The sequence below is a fragment of the Bidens hawaiensis genome, unplaced genomic scaffold (genome assembly GCF_021521415.1).
Source record: "Bidens hawaiensis isolate Kalapana, Puna unplaced genomic scaffold, B.hawaiensis_p1.1 tig00046338_1, whole genome shotgun sequence".
Taxonomy (NCBI): domain Eukaryota; kingdom Viridiplantae; phylum Streptophyta; class Magnoliopsida; order Asterales; family Asteraceae; genus Bidens; species Bidens hawaiensis.
In genome coordinates, this window is record NW_027498279.1 from 16,642 (window position 1) to 35,943 (window position 19,302).

The window sequence follows — 19,302 nt, forward strand, 5'->3', positions numbered from 1 at the left end:
ACGCAGGCCATGCTGGTTGGTGAATAGGTTACGGCCAACAGCAACACTATTCCACCAACTGTAGGCTGCGCACGCCCCTTAGTAAGAGTTGGTGAGTAGGCAGCGGCTAATAGTGACAAACAGTACTAGAGGGTGCTCCTCCTCGTACTGTTGTCGGTGAGCTGTCACCCTGTGATTGGCTCATGGGCTGTTCTGGTCAGATTGTCTGTCCTATCCATACCTTGGTAGGTATAGTACAAAAGATCTTTTAGAATCATACGGACTGGCTCACTTTGGCGGGATTGTTCCCGCTTTGCTCATTCCTTCATGTGACTACTGAAGTATCTATTGTCTTGTGCGTGTAGCCCTGTTGTCTGCGGGTAGCCTTCCCTGATGGCTTGTATCCGCAACTGCGGGAACAGGCGGGGTACTTCACCATTGGGAGGCTTTCCCTGCGTGTACAGCTTGCGTACTGCGCGTAAGGTTCTCTGAGCATGGTGGGTCCTGCGGGAGCAGATGGCCTTTGCGCAGACGTCCCTGTTCAAGGTGAGTCTTGCGGGACCAACTGGGCTCTGCTGGGACCTACCTCTTCAGTAGTTGTTACATTTCCGTCTACAAGAGTCGCTGACACGCAATACCTGCATGTATATGCAATAGAGGATCATGTCAGAAAATGGATTAAAAGTAGTAGTAAACTGTTAGTTCAAAGGTTCTATTCAATATGGAAACAAGATTTAGATACTATAGTAGTAAAAGGTGGACTCAATATTGCAGTAAGGAGAACTTGTTTGCAAACATAAACTACTTTTTTTTTACATTCGATGTCATCTGAATAGTCTTTTACACTCATGATGTTTACTCATTTACAAAACCATTACCATTTACATTGCTTATATGGCTTAAAATTGATTGATTCACTCCAACCCATCAACATCCATTAAAAATTACCAGCTATACATTAAAGTAATAAAAGAATCCGCCATATTTTTTGACGTAATTAATCTGTTTAGGAATAACTTTTGTATAGTTAAATTTTCTGGCCAGTACAGTTAAAGAATCCTCCACAGCCAACACGGAAAGTTACGACCACATTTTTTACAAAGGGTAATATGTTTAGGAATAACGTTTGTATAGTCCGTTATTGTGGACCATTTGGGTTTAGCAGGCAGCACATGATATGGTCAGTGTAAAAAATTTTTGGCGCTTTTGGCTTGCTTATATTTCAGGTTTATGCTTTAGGTCAATTGTTTTTATGATAGGCCATAATTAATCCATTTATTACAGATATAATAAATGGTCTATGAGATCATGTTTTTTAGAACATGGACCTGAAATAAAGAACAATCCAAGTATAAAAATCATCATATTAAACTTTGGAATCTTCAAATTAAGTACCAAATTACTTAAAGATTTATGCAAGAGCACCGAGAGAGCTTGATGAAAAAACCCACACAACACCATCTCTAATATAATACCGCCAATCAGTGTGCAACTTCTGGTTGGATTGGCTGCTTAAGGTTGGAAAGCAATCAATACTGAACCTACAAAATCAAAGAAATCATAAAACACAGGCAGAAATGTTAAATAACAATAACTAAAAGAGAAATGATCGGTGGTTGCAAAACGCTGGCTTTGGATTTCAGGTGACAATAAATCGGGAAACCGCAAAAGTGGAAGCGGTGAAAGGATAGCAGATCAATGTAGTGCAACTTAGCGGACTGGGGCACTGTCATGGTTGTTTAATGCATATAAATAACATTTAAAAGAATGGCTAATTTGAACCCTGGCACCCAACCGGTAGAAACGCTTAAGCTTAACAAAACATCCAACCCGTCAAGGAGCTAAAGTTAATCGTCAGACACAAAACTATTCTTATATAAACAAAAACGATTCTTATTACAACACTTTGTGGCACCGACAATCCGTTTTTAATCTATGCTAGTATTTATCCCGGCGCAACAAACCCGGGCAATGGTAAAACCCAAGCGTTGATACGGTAAGTCGACGTGAATTCGGTCGGTTTCGGTTACGTGCGTTATAATGTCGAAACTAAGACAAAAATATTATAAAAATTGAGGTGAATCAACGGCGTGGCGTCGGTTGGCAAAACTCGATCGTTGGTAAATCCTGACCGTTATCGATCCCGGGCGTTGAGGCGGTTGAGTCTATGCGAATTCAGTCGGTTTTCATCATGTTCGTTACGGTAACGTAACTAAAAAAACAAAAATAACATTATGTCGGTTTTCATTACGTACCGGAACTAAAACAAAACTCAGTGAGTCTACTTGAAGTCGTTCGGTTTCCGTCTCATTTGACACGATACCATAACTAAAACAAAGTAATGGAAAAAAAAAGAACAAAAACAACATTCACATTCGGTAGGTTTCCATTACGTTTTCATTGCGGGCCGAAACTAAAAGAAAAAAAAAACAAAAAAAAATCCAACCAATAGGGTGCCGCAAAGTGGCCCAATCATGGGGTGCGGCACAAAAGCTCATTTACTATATACTAGTTTTTGTACCCGCGCGTTGCGCCGGGTCAGGTCGGATTTATTTATTAACCAGTTGCTTTAGGAAAGTGAGTCGACGCGAATTCGGCCAATATCAATTATGTTCGTTACGGTATAGCCAACGTTTGTAAAACCCAAGTGTTAAAACCTAAAAATAAATTCTTGAAATTAATAAACAAATAAAAAATTTAAAACCATGTTTATTTGGTCGGTAAAACCCGGACGTTGGTTGAACCCGACCGTTGTCGGTGTCGGGTGTTGGGGCAGTGGGAAAACCCTAGTGTTTTCGGTGGTGGGCGTTACGATGAAGAGTCGACGCAAATTTGGTCGGTTTTAGGTGCGTTTATTATGGTACCGAAACTAAAACAAAAATGTCTGTAAAACCCGGTTGTTAGTAAAACCGGATCTTTGTCATTCTGGGTATTGTGGTGGTGTGTCGGGTAAAACCTAAGTGTTGTCTGTCCTATATGGCGGTGAGACGGCGCGAATAATCGTTTAATTATTAATATAGAAAAAACAAAATAACCGGGAGTGACAAAACTCGGGTTTTACCAATGTCCGGGTTTCTGTGACCGATGCCAACTCACCTGTTGGCATCGGGAGGTGAAACCGGGACATTGGTAAAACCCGAATTTTGTCACTCCCAACGTTGAGGCAACGGGTCTGTATAATATTAGTATTTTTCATTATATTCGTTACGGTAACAGAACTAAAACATTAAAAAAAAAGCAAATTGCATGGACCAGTGGCAGAGCGTCACTTGGCCCAATTATGTCTGCGACACCAAAATTATGTTTTACTATATATAGATAATTAGAGAGTAGATAATTTTTTTTGAACGGCCAACTAAGTAACGAAGGGTACCCCATACGCGGGCCCCGATGGTCGGGCAAAAGTCGTGTATATTATTATAGTTTTTGTTTACTTTTAGTTTAAATATTATGTGAACTTTGGTACTTCAAGCGTGTTTATGTGTTTCAGGATATTTGACGTTAAGGACGCTTATCGGGATGAATTACGGGCTTGGAACGAAGATGTAGAAGACTCATAATGATTGGCAAGCTTTCCAATGCAAAATAAATGAAGAAAATGAAGAAATTTCTGTCAGACACCCTTAGAGCGACGCTAAGGGAGTTTAGAGATACTCTAAAGACTAACATCAGGAAAGTAGACTTTAGAGACGCGCTAAAGTCTCACCCCTGGACTTTAGAGACGCTCTAAAGTCCTCCAGACGGGAAATTAAAACCTAATGCTATTATATTGAGTTTTGAGCCCCCATTCGACATATCCTTCATTCCTTCAACCAAAGACAAGCCCTAGGACGATTTTGCATAATCCCGAAGCCTCCGGTTCGTTCGTTTATCGCATGCTTTCATCCTCTCATCAGATAAGCGAATCCTTCGTGATGCCAGGCTAAAACCATTGTATTCACTTTAGGCTAGGGTTTTGTGTAAACTAACTTTGATCAGATTCTATGTTTTGAATGATTATAAACTTGATTGAATGTTTTTAATCTTGTTTTACATTACGAATTGATTGTTTAAACAGTTTATGATTTTGATTATCAAACTTTGCATCACTTATCTGGTTGTGTTCATCACATGTAGGGTTAGCTCTTATGTCATTGAACCAATAATCGTTAGTCATTGCTTATAACTGATTTTCATATTTTAAACTGGTAATTGGGTAACCGGAGTTTAGTTGTGTCAACAATTCGGTTAGGGTATCGTTTGTCCTCACAACCCAACTGTTAGGTTTAGTAATTACTGCGCAATTAATCTTATGAATCTGTGATTAGTCGGTCATCACATTACCTGAACCTGAAGTGAATCGTTTTCTCATTATTGTTTACAAACTTTTCCAAGTAACCGTGTGTTTTTATTAAATCATCTTTTATAAACCGCTTGACATCGTTTGTCCACTTAGTTAATTAATTAATAATTATGAACTTTACTTGCACTTTCCACTGATTCCCTGTGGAGACGACCTTACTTACCCGTACTAGTTATAGGTATTTAAGTTATAAAAATACTTGTTTTTTATTAGAGCACGACATCTCCGTCAAAAATGGCGCCGTTGCTGGGGAATCAACGCGCAAAGTGCTAGTTTAGTGTTTTGTTTACTGTTAGTTTTATTTTATTTTTGTCAGTTTTACATTTGGTATTTGTGTGTTTCATGTGTGCAGGTAACTCAGAAGACTCATAATGATTGGCAAGCTTTCCAATGCAAAATAAATGAAGAAATTTCTGTCACACCCTTAGAGCGGCGCTAAGGGAGTTTAGAGATACTCTAAAGACTAACATCAGGAAAGTAGACTTTAGAGACGCGCTAAAGTCTCACCCCTGGACTTTAGAGACGCTATAAAGTCCTCCAGACGGGAAATTAAAACCTAATGCTATTATATTGAGTTTTGAGCCCCCATTCGACCTATCCTTCATTCCTTCAACCAAAGACAAGCCCTAGGACGATTTTGCATAATCCCGAAGCCTCCGGTTCGTTCGTTTATCGCATGCTTTCATCCTCTCATCAGATAAGCGAATCCTTCGTGATGCCAGGCTAAAACCATTGTATTCACTTTAGGCTAGGGTTTTGTGTAAACTAACTTTGATCAGATTCTATGTTTTGAATGATTATAAACTTGATTGAATGTTTTTAATCTTGTTTTACACTATGAATTGATTGTTTAAACAGTTTATGATTTTGATTATCAAACTTTGCATCACTTATCTGGTTGTGTTCATCACATGTAGGGTTAGCTCTTATGTCATTGAACCAATAATCGTTAGTCATTACTTATAACTGATTTTCATATTTTAAACTGGTAATTGGGTAAACCGGAGTTCAGTTGTGTCAACAATTCGGTTAGGGTATCGTTTGTCCTCACAACCCAACTGTTAGGTTTAATAATTACTGCGCAATTAATCTTATGAATCTGTGATTAGTCGGTCATCACATTACCTGAACCTGAAGTGAATCGTTTTCTCATTATTGTTTACAAACTTTTCCAAGTAACCGTGTGTTTTTATTAAATCATCTTTTATAAACCGCTTGACATCGTTTGTCCACTTAGTTAATTAATTAATAATTATGAACTTTACTTGCACTTTCCACTGATTCCCTGTGGAGACGACCTTACTTACCCGTACTAGTTATAGGTATTTAAGTTATATAAATACTTGTTTTTGATTAGAGCACGACATCTACGTCAGCCCCCATTGGCTAAAGGTAGCCCGAGCCGGCCACTAGTCCGGACGGACGGAGCCTCTAGCGGTCCACCTTGTTGAGGGATTCACCGGATAAAACCCGACCCCCACGCCCGTCAAACGACACAACAGCGAGGAGCCGGAATTAGATAGCAGATAATAAGTACAGAAAGTGAACAGTGAATTATATATTAATAAAACTAATATTTATTTTATATAAAATTATGGGGAGGTGATGTGGAGCCAAAACGAAAAAGTTCTATTTTTGTAAAAGAAATTTTCTATATATTATAGATGGTGATTTGGATAGGGTATCGTGAATGCTATTAGATGTCTGTCTCTAATCATTTATCCAATTCCTCCATAATTATTGTGTTTCGTGATATTTTTTAAGTGCTCATATTTTAATATTTTGTTAGGTGAGATAATACGACTTTTCAGTCTTCTTTGCTTGATTCATTCAACTTGACTGTTACAAATACACTTTCATTGCTCTCGTTTCTTCTCTGGTTTATGATAAATGGTTTGATGTAGTTTGATCGTTCCTTCAGTGTTCTTTAGTGATTGTATTCAATCATGACAAAGTGTTGATTGTTATCTTTGTTTGTTAGTCTTTAGCTAGACCAATTGTTGGTTAATTGTATCATTAGTTTGTGTTGAGCTAAGGATATGTATCGAGTTTTTCATTGTTTGTTCGATTCAATAAAAAGATTATGATTTTGTTCGATTCAATTAGAAGATTATGATTTTATGACAGTATAAAGCTAGTACATAATATGTTAATATAGTTTTTGGTAATCTAAAGTACATAATATGTTAATATAGTTTTTGGTAATCTAAAGTACATAATTTTAGCTAGTTACAAATTCATTATGTCCTACGCAATATCTTTTTCTATTTTATACACTATATAAAAAGATAACCTTGATGAAAAGTTGTTGTATGTGATTGGTGGAGATGGCATGTGGATGACACATGGTATCCGCTAAGCAATATCTTTTTCTATAGAGATCGTAGTAAGTGCATGGCTTTGCAACCTATTGGATGTGTTTTCAATCCTTGGTTGGGCCGATTTTTAGTACGTTTTTTTTTAAATTTTAAATTGTTACAATAACACTCCTAAACTTTAATCCAATTTGCACTGCTGACTTGAACTCCAACAAAGTCAATCTACGGTACATAAACTTTAGTAAAGTTAATTACTTTTTTTCCTTGGTTTTTTTTAAGTTTCTTATGGATATTTCTTCTTCCTTTTGCTTTGTTGGCCTTGTAGAATGACTGTCGCGATTCGCTTATTTTTATATTCATTTCAAGTTCAAGGCAATCCGCGGGGTAGAAAAATTAGTTAATAAAATATCAATGTGAACATCTTGTTTAACTGTTAAGGTTTTGTTGTGTGGATGTATGACTTTACGTCTTGAACCAACTCATTGCTAAGAAGCTGTGAGCTTCCTAGTTTGTCTAGACCCATAAAGCTAAACAAAAGCCGGCCTTGATCTATAAAATATTCTAAAAAACGGGGATATTAAACGATTGTAATCAAAATTGATCATGAGTTCACATATACAAAAAATATATAATTGATGACGATGTGTTTTGAATTTATGTAATATTAAAATTGAACACCCGTTCAAGACAAAACATCCTAACTTGTCTAATCAAACCAACAAACTCTTATGTAATTTTCCTCGAAATTAGTAAAAATTTTTAGAATAAACAACGTAATTATATTCCTTTGATATTACATTCTACTCTCAATCTCTCATATTTATAAAATACACGAAAGGAGTTCATTTATCTACTTTATGTTAGTGCATTGTCAACCGTTGTACATATATAAACTTTGGGACGCTGTTCATACTTTTTAACAGTAACAAACTTTTTTTTTATTGAAATGTAGTTTTCACGTCATTAATTTATATATTTAAATTGGTGTTATACCCCGCACCCTGCTGGGGCTGATGTGGACCAATGGCACCGCGATAATACCAGTTGCCTAAGAAATAGATAACTAGCTATCAACTACCAAGTGTCACAATTTTGTGAGCATAATCTACATGGCCGTCTCCGAGAATTTAAATACCTCGGTCGAGCAAAAATAAAAAGGTCCGTATGCCTTAACGAAAATTTTTTATTCGCTAGCGTACATGGATAAAACTTTTATCGTATAAACAAAAACCATTCTGAGCATTTACTTATCTCATAAACTATAGCAAACCTTATTTTTAACACCAAAAAACATATATATGTAATATGTATAAAATGTTTGTGCCCCGGCCGCCGATGGTGCGGCTCGCACACCCTTCGAGCCTCTGCTGATAATCTAATTTTTACTTCTTATCGTGTTTCACATTTATCCTTTTTGCAATATATTAATTTACAACTTATAAAAAAAACCTAAGTTTTTCAGTTTGAACTTGTGTAATACACTAGTTTTTACCTAGCAATAAAAAAAACAAACCTACCTGCCATATATTGTAGCCACTTGCTTATAACGAAAAGGTAAAATATGCACATATGATCATATAAGATACAACATCATTTTCTGCGATTACCTACTCAATTGTTTATAATATATTCGCAAGTGTGAGAAATTTTGATGTTAACTGCCGAACTGCTTTCCAAGAAACTCAGTAGCTACTAATTAAGAAGACTTTGATGGCTTTATATTCCTCTCTTTTTTCACAAATTTCATAACCTCTTTTCTAATTTCATTGCAATGGCTTCTACTTCATCTGCTTCAATCCCACACACATATGATGTGTTTCTTAGTTTCAGAGGTGAAGGCACTCGGTATTCTTTTACGGATCATCTTTACGAGGCGTTATGTAAAGCGGGGATACCACTTTCCGAGATGACAATGAAATCCAAGAAGGTCAAGAACTGAAGCCAGAGATAGAGAGAGCGATAACGGAATCAAAGGCATCAGTAATTGTAATTTCCAAGAATTATGCAAATTCAAGTTGGTGTCTGAAGAGCTTTGGTTGATCCTCGAGCAAAAGAGGACGGCCGCTCATTTCGTTTTGCCCGTGTTCTATGGCGTTGAGCCTTCAGATGTCAGGAACCAGCGAGGAAGCTTCACAATGGAAGCAAAAGAGGGAGATGAAGCTTCGAAATGGACGCAGGATAATGTGAAAAGGTGGAAGGCAGCCTTAAGAGAGGTGGCTGAGTTGAAAGGGATGGTTGTTTCAGGGTATGCAACAATATCTCTATATAAATAAATTGATACTTGATAGTTCAAATAGCTTGTTATTGCTAATTTAATTTTGACTAGCAATTTTAGGATTTTAATGGCCCATTTAATATGTGTTTGTACATGTTTATATATCCCTTTGCATATTTTGATCTTTGATCTGATTGTTTTGGGAAATATCTTGCTCTGAATCTGCTTATTTTTATTCTTTATTCCAGCTATGAAAAGGACTTAATTGCCCAAATTGATGACAAAGTTTACCGTCAACTAGGTTTGAAAATCCGCAATATTCCCACTGATTTAACCGGAATAGAGACTCGAGCTGAACGAATAAATACATGGTTGAGATCTGAACAGCCTGATCATCCGGTTTTTTCAATTTGCGGGATGGGAGGAAGTGGCAAGACAACACTTGCCAAACATATTTTTTACTCAAACAAGCATGACTTTGTTTGGCTGTTGTTTTCTTGAAGAGATTGGGAATCAACCTAATGATTTGCTTGGTGCACAGAACAAGCTTCTTAGGGATATCTCTAGAAACAATAATATGATGATATCAGATGTTTATGAGGGAGCAATTATGCTTCTGAACGTCATACAAAAGAATAGGATGTTAATTGTTGTTGATGATATTGATGACAAAGGCAAACTAAGCACATTATTTGGAACGGAGGCTTTCCATACTCCAAGCAAGATCATCATAACTACCCGGACTCTAAACATAGATACATGGTTTGGGTCCATATCATGGAGGTGTAATGTTCATGAAATTAAATTATTGAATCCGCAAGAATCATTGGAGCTTCTAAGTTTGCATGCCTTTGGATCCAAATTTCCTATGGAAGGTTTCGAAGAGCTTGCAGTAGGGTTAGCACAATATTGTGGAGGCAATCCGCTAGCTCTTAAAGTATTAGGTTCTTCTTTACCTGTTAGGGCTCAAGATGATCCGTGGACAAAAAATAACATGATTGAAGTATGGAGAAGTAGAATGAATTCACTTAGCTCCTTGAAAGGAGATCTTGATCATAGAATCCAACGCGTATTACATAAGAGTTATGAATCATTGCCAAGTCATAGTCTCAAAGAATTGTTTCTCCATATAGCTAGTTTGTTTATTAGGGAATTTAGAAATGAGGTGGAAGAGGTACTTGAGAATGATAAGTGGCATGCTAAATATGGGGTCACCACTCTCATTAATAGATGCCTTGTTACCGAATCAATAAGTGGTCGTTTGGAGATGCATAAACTCCTTCAGGATATGGCAAGTCAGATTGTTTATGAAGAGTCAAAAGATCTTGCAAAACGTAGTAGAGTCTGGCATAAAGATGACGCTTATCGTTTGTTAAGGAAAGGAGATGTAAGATGCTTTTGTGTTTATCTTTAAGCTCACTTTCCATCTATTATTTCAAAAATGCATTCTCTAATTAATTTCATGTATTTCTTCATCAGGGTTCAGAGATCATTGAAAGCCTATTAGTTGACATGCAAAAGCCAGAGCAATGGATGACATCCGAGGTAAGTCAAATTAGTATATTAAGGTATATGATGATGATGATGATGATGATTTGGTAAGATTATAATGATTTTCTCAATATAGTAAGCGTCAAGCACTAATAAAGGCTTAATATGTTCAGCACGTGTTTTAATAAAAATGGGACATGTGGCAATAAATATGTTAATCTTCTCCATGTATTTTAAGAATTTGTATATAATCTTCTCCAATAAATAGTGTTTTATTGCATATAATACAACACAAATGCATTATCTAATAAACACTATTGAATATATGCAAATACAATACTAATAATTGTATACAAAACACACTATCGAATATATGTAATACAACACTAGGGGTGGCAACCTTGACCCAAACCATTCTAAATTGGTCAATTTGGGTTATTTTAAAATTCAAATGGGTTGATTTGGGTCATAGGTTTTAATTAAATGGGTCAAAATGGGTCACTTGAAATTCCACATTCTTATTTTTGGGTCAAAATGGGTTGACAAATTTAACTACATGGGTCGATGTGGGTTAGAGTCTTAAGGAAAAGTGACATGTTTGGGTTGAAACGGGTTTTAGATTGGAACGATATCGGTTTAGGTTTCGGCTCGGATCAGCTTTCGCGCCGACACGAGTTTTAGCACTGGACAGGTTGGGTTTCGGTTTCTTTTGAGTTTTCGCACTAGACAGGTCGATTAAGGTTTTTGATTCGTTTTCGTCGACATTTCGGTTTCGGTTAATTTGTTGGATTTTTTTTTGAAGAACGAGGATAACGGCGAATATATTTTAGTTTTTTTTTTTTACTTTTTTCGTTATTCGTTTATATTTTGAGTTATGATTTTTTATTTCTTTTTTTTGAATTTTTTTTGAGTGATTTTGATCTTAATAGAAACCATCAAAAAATATTCAAAAAAATTATTAAAAAAAATCATAACTCAAAAAATAAAACAAAAACAAAAAATATAAAAAAAGTAAAACGTTTCGTCCGTTTTCCTCGTTCAAAAAAAATCGACAAATTAACCGAAACTGAAAAGTCGACAACAACGAAAGAAAAACATGCTGAAACAAGCTGTTAAGTGATAAAAGGAACTGAAAAATCGCTAAAGCAAGCTGTTAAGTGCTGAAACGAACTGAAAAATCGCTTAAACGAGCTATTAGATGCTAAAACGAACTGAAAAATCGCTTAAACGAGTTGTTACCTGCTGAAACGAACTGAAAAATCGCTTAAACAAGCTGTTACCTGCTGAAACGAACTGAAAAATCGCTTAAACGAGCTGTTACGCGATGAAACGAACTGAAAAATCGCTTAAACGAGCTGTTACGCGATGAAACGAACTGAAAAATCGCTTAAACGAGCTGTTACGCGATGAAACGAACTGAAAAATTGCTTAATCGAGCTGTTAAGCGATGAAACGAACTGAAAAATTGCTTAAATGAGCTGTTAAGTGCTGAAACGAACTGAAAAATCGCTTAAACGAGCTGTTACGTGCTGAAACGAACTGAAAAATTGCTTAAACGAGCTGTTACGCGCTGAAACGAACTGAAAAATCGCTTAAACGAGCTGTTACGCGCTGAAACGAACTGAAAAATCGCTTAAACGAGCTGTTATGCGCTGAAACGAACTGAAAAATCATTTAACCCCATTACAGTCTTTAATCCGTGAAGAGGCTCAAACAACATATATCATCATTCAAACATTTAATGCATTGTTGGTCTTTGGAAACACAGAGCCATACGTATGCAAATTAAACCGAAACTTAAAACGTAGAAAAGAAACGGCGGGCCGTTAAACCAGACATAAAATAGATGTAAAATTAAGGACAAAAATCATTAAAACAAATACTGATACCGGTCCAATAATACCTACATGTGTATCTACCTAATAACGATATAAATACCATCTCTAAACAAAATAATAACGATAAATAGGTTTTTGTGCTCTTTATCTACAATATTTTCCTAATAGGAAGGCACTTAGTTTTGATGCATTCCTTTGAGAAGGATTTATCATAGACCTTGATTTGTTCAAAATGACAGCAAGGGCATTTAAGATGGTCTTTCAATTCAAAATCCTGCTATTCTATAAGAAAAAGAATAATGTAAAAACAAAATAGCCAAACCAATTCAATGAATACACCACCACCTTTCATATGGTCTTTTTTTTCATAGTAATGGAATTATGTTTTACAACCTCAACATTACAAACGAAGCTGAAATAACTCGCCGTCAAGGTTGTTCAAGTTAACAAAGAAAGCAATCACACCGATTAATATACAACATTTTATTACAAACTTCATTTTGTTGGTTCAGGCCCCAAATTAACACACAATACACTCATGTATATATGTATGAATATGTATAAAGAATTGATTTGAGAGATATTATGATAAACGAAGGTGTACAATATTCAATAATAAACATGACTATAAATAACCTTACAAGAAGAAACGTGTGAAAACAAATTAATAACAATAAGATAATAGGTCCAACTAAAGAACCGGTAAAACAGACTTCCACTTCTCACTAGAATCGGTCAAACCCAACTACCAAAATCATTATGGACAAAACGTGTAGCTTCTAAAACATTAGTATTATCCATTTAACATGCAATATATTATTTGACCCAATAACGTGCGGACCCGTGACCCGTAACCATCAAGATTAACTCAACACATTTTTATATTTCTTTAGAAGCAAAGGCTATGTGTAGTGGTGGGGCTACAAATGAGGGCGAATTGTGACACGTGGTGCCCAGTCAGCAAAGGGGACGAATTTGTTTTTGGAGTGTAATGGTGTAGGGGCTACAAATTGGGCCCACAATATCTTTTTTTATTATTTTCTTTTTATAATTAAACTAATCAAATAAAAACCAATTTATTCAAATAATTAAATAAAAATACATTAAAATTAAAAAGAAATACAAAAAAAAAATACATAACTAAAAATATAAATAAAACATATAGCTCGGTTGGCGTACATGTTTAGGTTCGGGATGGGAAATTGAAACGGATAGCTCGGTTGGTTTAGGTTCATCGGGTTTCATTGTAGGTTCACGTTCGGTTGGTTTTGCGAACCATGGTGTTGACCGAAAGGAGGGGATGGGTGGTTCGGTTGGTTCGGGTTGTTTCTAGGATTCATTTTGCATATACATATATATACACATACATACAACATACATATTATATATCACACAACATATATACATATACATCACACACAACATATATACATATACATATACATATACATATACATATACATATACATATACATATACATATACATATACATAAACATATACATATACATATACATATACATATACATATACATATACATATACATATACATATACATATACATATACATATATATATATATATATATATATATATCACACACACAACATATATACATATACATATACATATATACACACACACAACATATATACATATACATATACATATACATATACATATACATATACATATACATATACATAAACATATACATATACATATACATATACATATACATATACATATACATATACATATATATATATATATATATATATATATATATCACACACACAACATATATACATATACATATACATATATACACACACACAACATATATACATATGCATATACATATACATATATATATATACACACACACACAACAATAAAATAATAATATTTCTTCTTCTTCCACGGCGATAAAAACACCCCGCCCCCGCCCCTTGTCGCCCAAAAATCGCCCGGGGGGCGGTGTTCGCGCCCCTTCGCGCCCAAAATCGCCCAAATCCACGCCCCGTTACATATAGCCTAACATGGCTATGTAGATGAGCATGGCATAGACATGTCAAACATTTTATGAAAAGTTTAATTTTATAGGAAGCGATGGTTATGTCAAAGAATTAACATACATGTACCTACTCATTGAATGTGACACTACTGTGTATATAGAATTGACAGTCATGTTCTTGGTTTAAAACTTTGAGTTAACGTTACGTCAAGAATTCATACTTTTGCCCTACACTTAAACTCCTGAACTAATCCTTTATAAAAGAATTAAAAAGGTTATTTGGCTAAGACCGAAATCCAAACACAAATTACAAAACATACTCAAATCGGATAACCCGAAAACCATATCAATGAACACAATCTTACTGTTCTGATACTTTGTATTTAGTATTACTAATGACAAATTCAAATAAACAGGTGATAAAAACATGTGCTAGTGATATCCAAGTAATAGTTGTAAAAGCAAAAACGGAAAATTTAAGTTAAAAACCATTTTTGTCTATTTTTTTAACTTCCTGCTGCAATCAACCAAATAAAAGAAATCTGTACACCATAGTCATGTTGGTAGATGATTAGCATAATTCGGCCGACTCTTAGCATAGTTAAGGTCAAAGTGAGTTGCTAGATGAGTCTAGTTAACACTTAGCACTTAATATTGCCTTTAAAAAAAGTTAATCAGGTATGAGGTTAATCAAGTGTTTAGTGATTGAAGGGCCACTACCCTATACCCGGCTTTTAAGGTCAAAGTGTGATCGTTGATGGTCTCTTTTCTAGAATTCCAACAAAGTCAGATACAAATACTCAAACGAATTAGTCTTAAAAATCTTAATTAATCAGTAACTTCCCCTAATCACACACTGTACGAATCCCTAATTTCACAAAACCGAAATTATCTAATTAGGAGTTAAAAATTTGAAATTAAAGCAATTAAACCAAACATGTAGAAGCATATATCAAATAAATCATGGATGAGCATCTTCCTTGGACTCTACCACTTCTACATAGATTATGAAGCGGTAGGTACAAGTTTAATGCATCACCGACACCTGGAATTGTAATATATATAATATAATATTGAAGGCTTGTCCTCTATATGCCCAAAATAATTTTAAAATTATTTCTCCATCTGTACTTATTTCCAAACCTGTATATTTTTCAATATTCTTTGCGTGAAATTATTGTTTTTTGTCTTTGTTAGTGGTTGAATCATATAACCCCACAGTTACGAAGAAGATGTGAAGCAACTATTTTATCTAATTACGTAACTGTCCTTGGATATTTTGAGAAGACTTTTAGGTGGTTTTATAGTTTTCCAAATTCTTCCTTTCACTATATTTCACAAGCTTTTATCCAACTAAATTCAATGGCTGCTGCTTCATCCTCTGCTCCAATCCATTACAAATATGATGTGTTTCTAAGTTTTAGAGGTGAAGATACACGTTATTCTTTTACCGCTCATCTTTTTGAGGCGTTACGTCAAGCAGGAATTGCCACTTTCAGGGATGATGATGAAATCCGTGAAGGTCAAGAACTGAAGCCAAAAATAGAGAGATCAATAACAGAATCTAGGGCTTCTATAATTGTGTTTTCAGAAAACTTTGCGAATTCAAGATGGTGCCTTGATGAGCTTTGGTTGATCCTCAGGCAAAAGAGGAAGGGCTGTCATCTAGTTTTTCCGGTGTTTTATAAAGTTGACCCCTCAGATGTCAGGAACCAACTAGGAAGTTTCACGATTAAAGCGAAAGATGGGGCTGAAGGTTTGAAATGGACACAGGATAATGTGAAACCGTGGAAAGCAGCCCTCTCAGAAGTAGCTGATTTTAAGGGGATGGTTGTTTCAGGGTATTCTTCAATCTCTTTTTATAAGTGTTTATATATTTGCATATTTATTGTCAAACATATACTGACAAGTGGCAGTGAGTTTCTTGATCCAAATATGCCTATTTTCCTTCTTTCGGTCCAGGTATGAGCCCGCCTTTATTCGACACGTTGTTGAAAAAGTTTACTTTGAACTAGGATTAAAACTACACAGAACTCCAACCGGTCTAACTGGAATAGAGACTAGAGCTGAAGTTATTAACTCTTGGTTAAGATATGAGCAGCCTGGTTCTCCGGTTCTAGCAATTAGCGGTATGGGAGGAAGTGGCAAGACAACACTTGCCAAACACATTTATTATTCAAACAAGAAAAACTTTGAAAGCAGCAGCTTTCTTGAAGAGATTCAGAATCAACCTGATGGTTTGCTTGGTGTACAGAAAAAACTTCTCAGTGATATTTCAGGAAATAATAATTTGATGATATCGAATACTTTTGAGGGAGCACTTCAGATTGAGAAGGCCATACATATGAATAGGGTGTTTATTGTTGTTGATGACATTGATGATGAAGATAAACTAAGCCTTTTATTTGGAACAAAGGAATTCCACACACAAAGCAAAATCATCATAACAACAAGGCTACTAAACATAGATACATGGCTTGAGTCTATAGCGTGGAGGTGCCACGTCCACAAAATGGAATTGTTGAATTCTCATGAATCATTGGAGCTTTTGAGCTGTCATGCCTTCGGATCTAAAATTCCTATGGAAGGTTTCGAGAAGCTTGAGTAAAGTTAGCACAATATTGTGGAGGAAATCCACTAGCTCTTAAAGTATTGGGCTCTTCTCTATCAAATACTGCTCAAGACCATTGGACAAGAAATGACATGATAGATGTTTGGAGAAGTAGAATAAATTCACTCAATTCATCGGAAGGAGATCTTGATAATAAAATCCAAGATGTACTGGAAAATAGTTTTATATCTTTGCCGTGTGACAGTCACAAAGATATGTTTCTCCATATCGCTTGTTTGTTTGTCGGTGAATATGCATCTCATGTGGAAAGGATATTGGAGAACGACTATCATGCAAAATCTGGAATGGTTATCCTAATCAACAGATGCCTTCTTACCCTTTCAAGAAATGGTCTCAGACTAATGATGCATAAACTCCTTCAAGATATGGCAAGAAAGATAGTCCGTAATGAGTCCAAAGGTCCAGCAAAACAAAGTAGAGTCTGGCGTTACGATGAATCTTATCGTTTGTTGAGGAAAGGAGATGTAAGATGCTTCTTGTGTGTATCTTTAAGCTCCCTTCCCATTTCACAACCTTTTTTTTTCAAATAAGCGAAATCTAATTTCTATCTTTCTCCATTAGGGTTCAGAGAGAATTGAAGGTCTTGCACTCAACATGCTAAAGTTTAACGAAGGGAGGAGATCAGAGGTAAGTCAAGTAAATTAATGTTTGGTAACAATTATGATAATTTCACAATATCATAAATTTTTAATGTGGGCTGAATTTTGTCATACATATTTGTTATGATTGGGTAATTAGTACATCAATGTTCATCAGTAGTCTTTTTATGAAACTAGCCCATGATCAATGATTGAAAGAAGCTTCAGATCACCAAAATATTGATTAGTTATTAGAATCTTTTCACATGTGTGGAGTCGTAATCACCACAATTGTTGATTGGCTACCTCCTATGAGATGGTACACTGTCCCACCCTTATATGCAACTCAAAACTGAAATCAGATTGAGCTAGGATGCTGCCAAATGCATGGTATGAATCTGATTTTGTTCACATTTTCCTTTTAAAAAGAAGATCGATATTAAGATTTCCTTAGCTTGTTTGTCACTAAAAGAACCTTTTCATTTTATTTGTTTTGTGGTATGTTGGAGATAATCCTAACCAAGAAATATCAAGATTACCTATAAGGCCAAATATAGTGACTTACGATATCAAAGTGACAAAACCCATTAAGTATATGTTTGGTCAATCAATCGGTTAAAGTTAGCGAGCAATCCGGATCCGAGACGAGAGCTTCGATGCACACGTTTAGCTTTAATGAAGAGAATGCTTAAAGAATGTTAGGTTATTGTGATTTGCTATAAATAGGACTTATTGTTTCTATTTTAGGGCGTGTTTTCATAATCAACCACCCAGGGGAGCTCACCATGGGTGGGATCAGTGCTCATTTATTATATATGAATCTTTTGCCGATAACAAGACTGTTTATCCTTCGTGTTATCTTACTATTATTTGTTCGATCGTTGGATTTCACCGCACCCGAGATCGATTATCAAGAGCAAATGCGTTTTTTAGATAGATCCGGTTTTGGGAGACCTACATTACCCAAGATTTTGATGTCTCCTAAAAGTGGCCTAAGTTATAGGTTTATTTAATTTTTTTTTACTCTCTTAGTTCTCTCTTAATTTATCGTCTATATTTGCTATTTATAATTCTCATTGTGTTTGTTTAAATTGAATAGAGAGTAAAATAAAAATAAAAAAGACGGTAGCAAAGGTTTTTCTCCAAAATCTTGTGTTCTTTTCTTGTTGTCCATAATATACCATTGAATTCCTTCAGCTGTTATCAGAGCTTTCTTCGACCCTTGTATATTGGTTTTTTGTAATGAAGTTAGAAAAAGAATGCAGCAAATCAAGGATTCACTTTGATTATGGAATATCGAAATGGAGAGTACAATACTTGAGATCTAAAGGATCTCTTAAATAAGCAGATATAACAACCTAGAACAAATAAACCAAAAGACTGTTAAACGAGACGATATTTAAGGGTGGTTCGGTAAATCTCATGAGGTGGCTTGGAGGAGATTTAAATAATAATTCGTTTATTATTTATTAATAAGTTTGTCTTATTTTTATTAAGTTAGTCTTATCCTAAAACCTATTTGAGTTAGATTCAAATTGTGTATTTGAATACGAGTAGGACTCGAATTAAGGGTGTTATATAAACCCTTGGTTCACATAGGTTTATTAAGTTTTTTAGTTCTTCTTTTCTTAATAAAGTTACCGAAGTCTTTTGTTTGTCAAAAGGATATAGCCCACTGTCCAATTCCGTTTCTTATTATTAATATAGAATAAGATTGGTGTGTTCAAGTAAGCCATGTGCAGCCATTCTTAAACCTTCTGTTTGTGCAGCAAAGGTTATTAATTGTGTGCACAAGAATTAATTTGTTTGAGTCTGCACATAAGGAATGGAACAATCTTGAATTATTGGTCCCCTATTTCTTTTCTTTTATTCGATTAAAGAAGCAACAGTA

At 35.2% G+C, this 19,302-nt stretch overlaps 3 protein-coding genes across 4 annotated transcripts; all 3 read left to right on the forward strand.

Moving 5' to 3' along the window:
• The first annotated feature begins 7,937 nt into the window (after positions 1-7,937).
• LOC143596399 (disease resistance protein RUN1-like) lies at positions 7,938-10,456 on the forward strand. The gene is made up of 3 exons (XM_077075183.1): positions 7,938-8,884; positions 9,103-10,241; positions 10,334-10,456. Exons 2-3 carry the CDS (start codon positions 9,327-9,329, stop codon positions 10,454-10,456), a joined length of 1,038 nt encoding a protein of 345 aa, XP_076931298.1. The 5' UTR covers positions 7,938-8,884; positions 9,103-9,326.
• Positions 8,411-8,912, forward strand: LOC143596402 (disease resistance protein RPV1-like). Its single transcript, XM_077075184.1, has 2 exons — positions 8,411-8,566; positions 8,655-8,912. The coding sequence occupies exons 1-2, from the start codon at positions 8,411-8,413 to the stop codon at positions 8,910-8,912; spliced, it is 414 nt and encodes a 137-aa protein (XP_076931299.1).
• Positions 10,457-15,509: 5,053 nt separating the features above from the next.
• On the forward strand, positions 15,510-17,483 carry LOC143596403 (disease resistance protein RPV1-like). Of its 2 annotated transcripts, XR_013146704.1 has the most exons (4): positions 15,535-15,627; positions 15,701-16,042; positions 16,164-17,297; positions 17,395-17,483. XR_013146704.1 is itself a non-coding variant. In XM_077075185.1 (3 exons), the coding sequence occupies exons 1-2, from the start codon at positions 15,564-15,566 to the stop codon at positions 16,807-16,809; spliced, it is 1,125 nt and encodes a 374-aa protein (XP_076931300.1). In that variant the 5' UTR covers positions 15,510-15,563; the 3' UTR covers positions 16,810-17,297; positions 17,395-17,483. The 2 variants fall into 2 exon arrangements, 1 of the variants encoding a protein (XP_076931300.1); XM_077075185.1 differs by having other exon boundaries at positions 15,510-16,042.
• Positions 17,484-19,302: the final 1,819 nt, after the last annotated feature.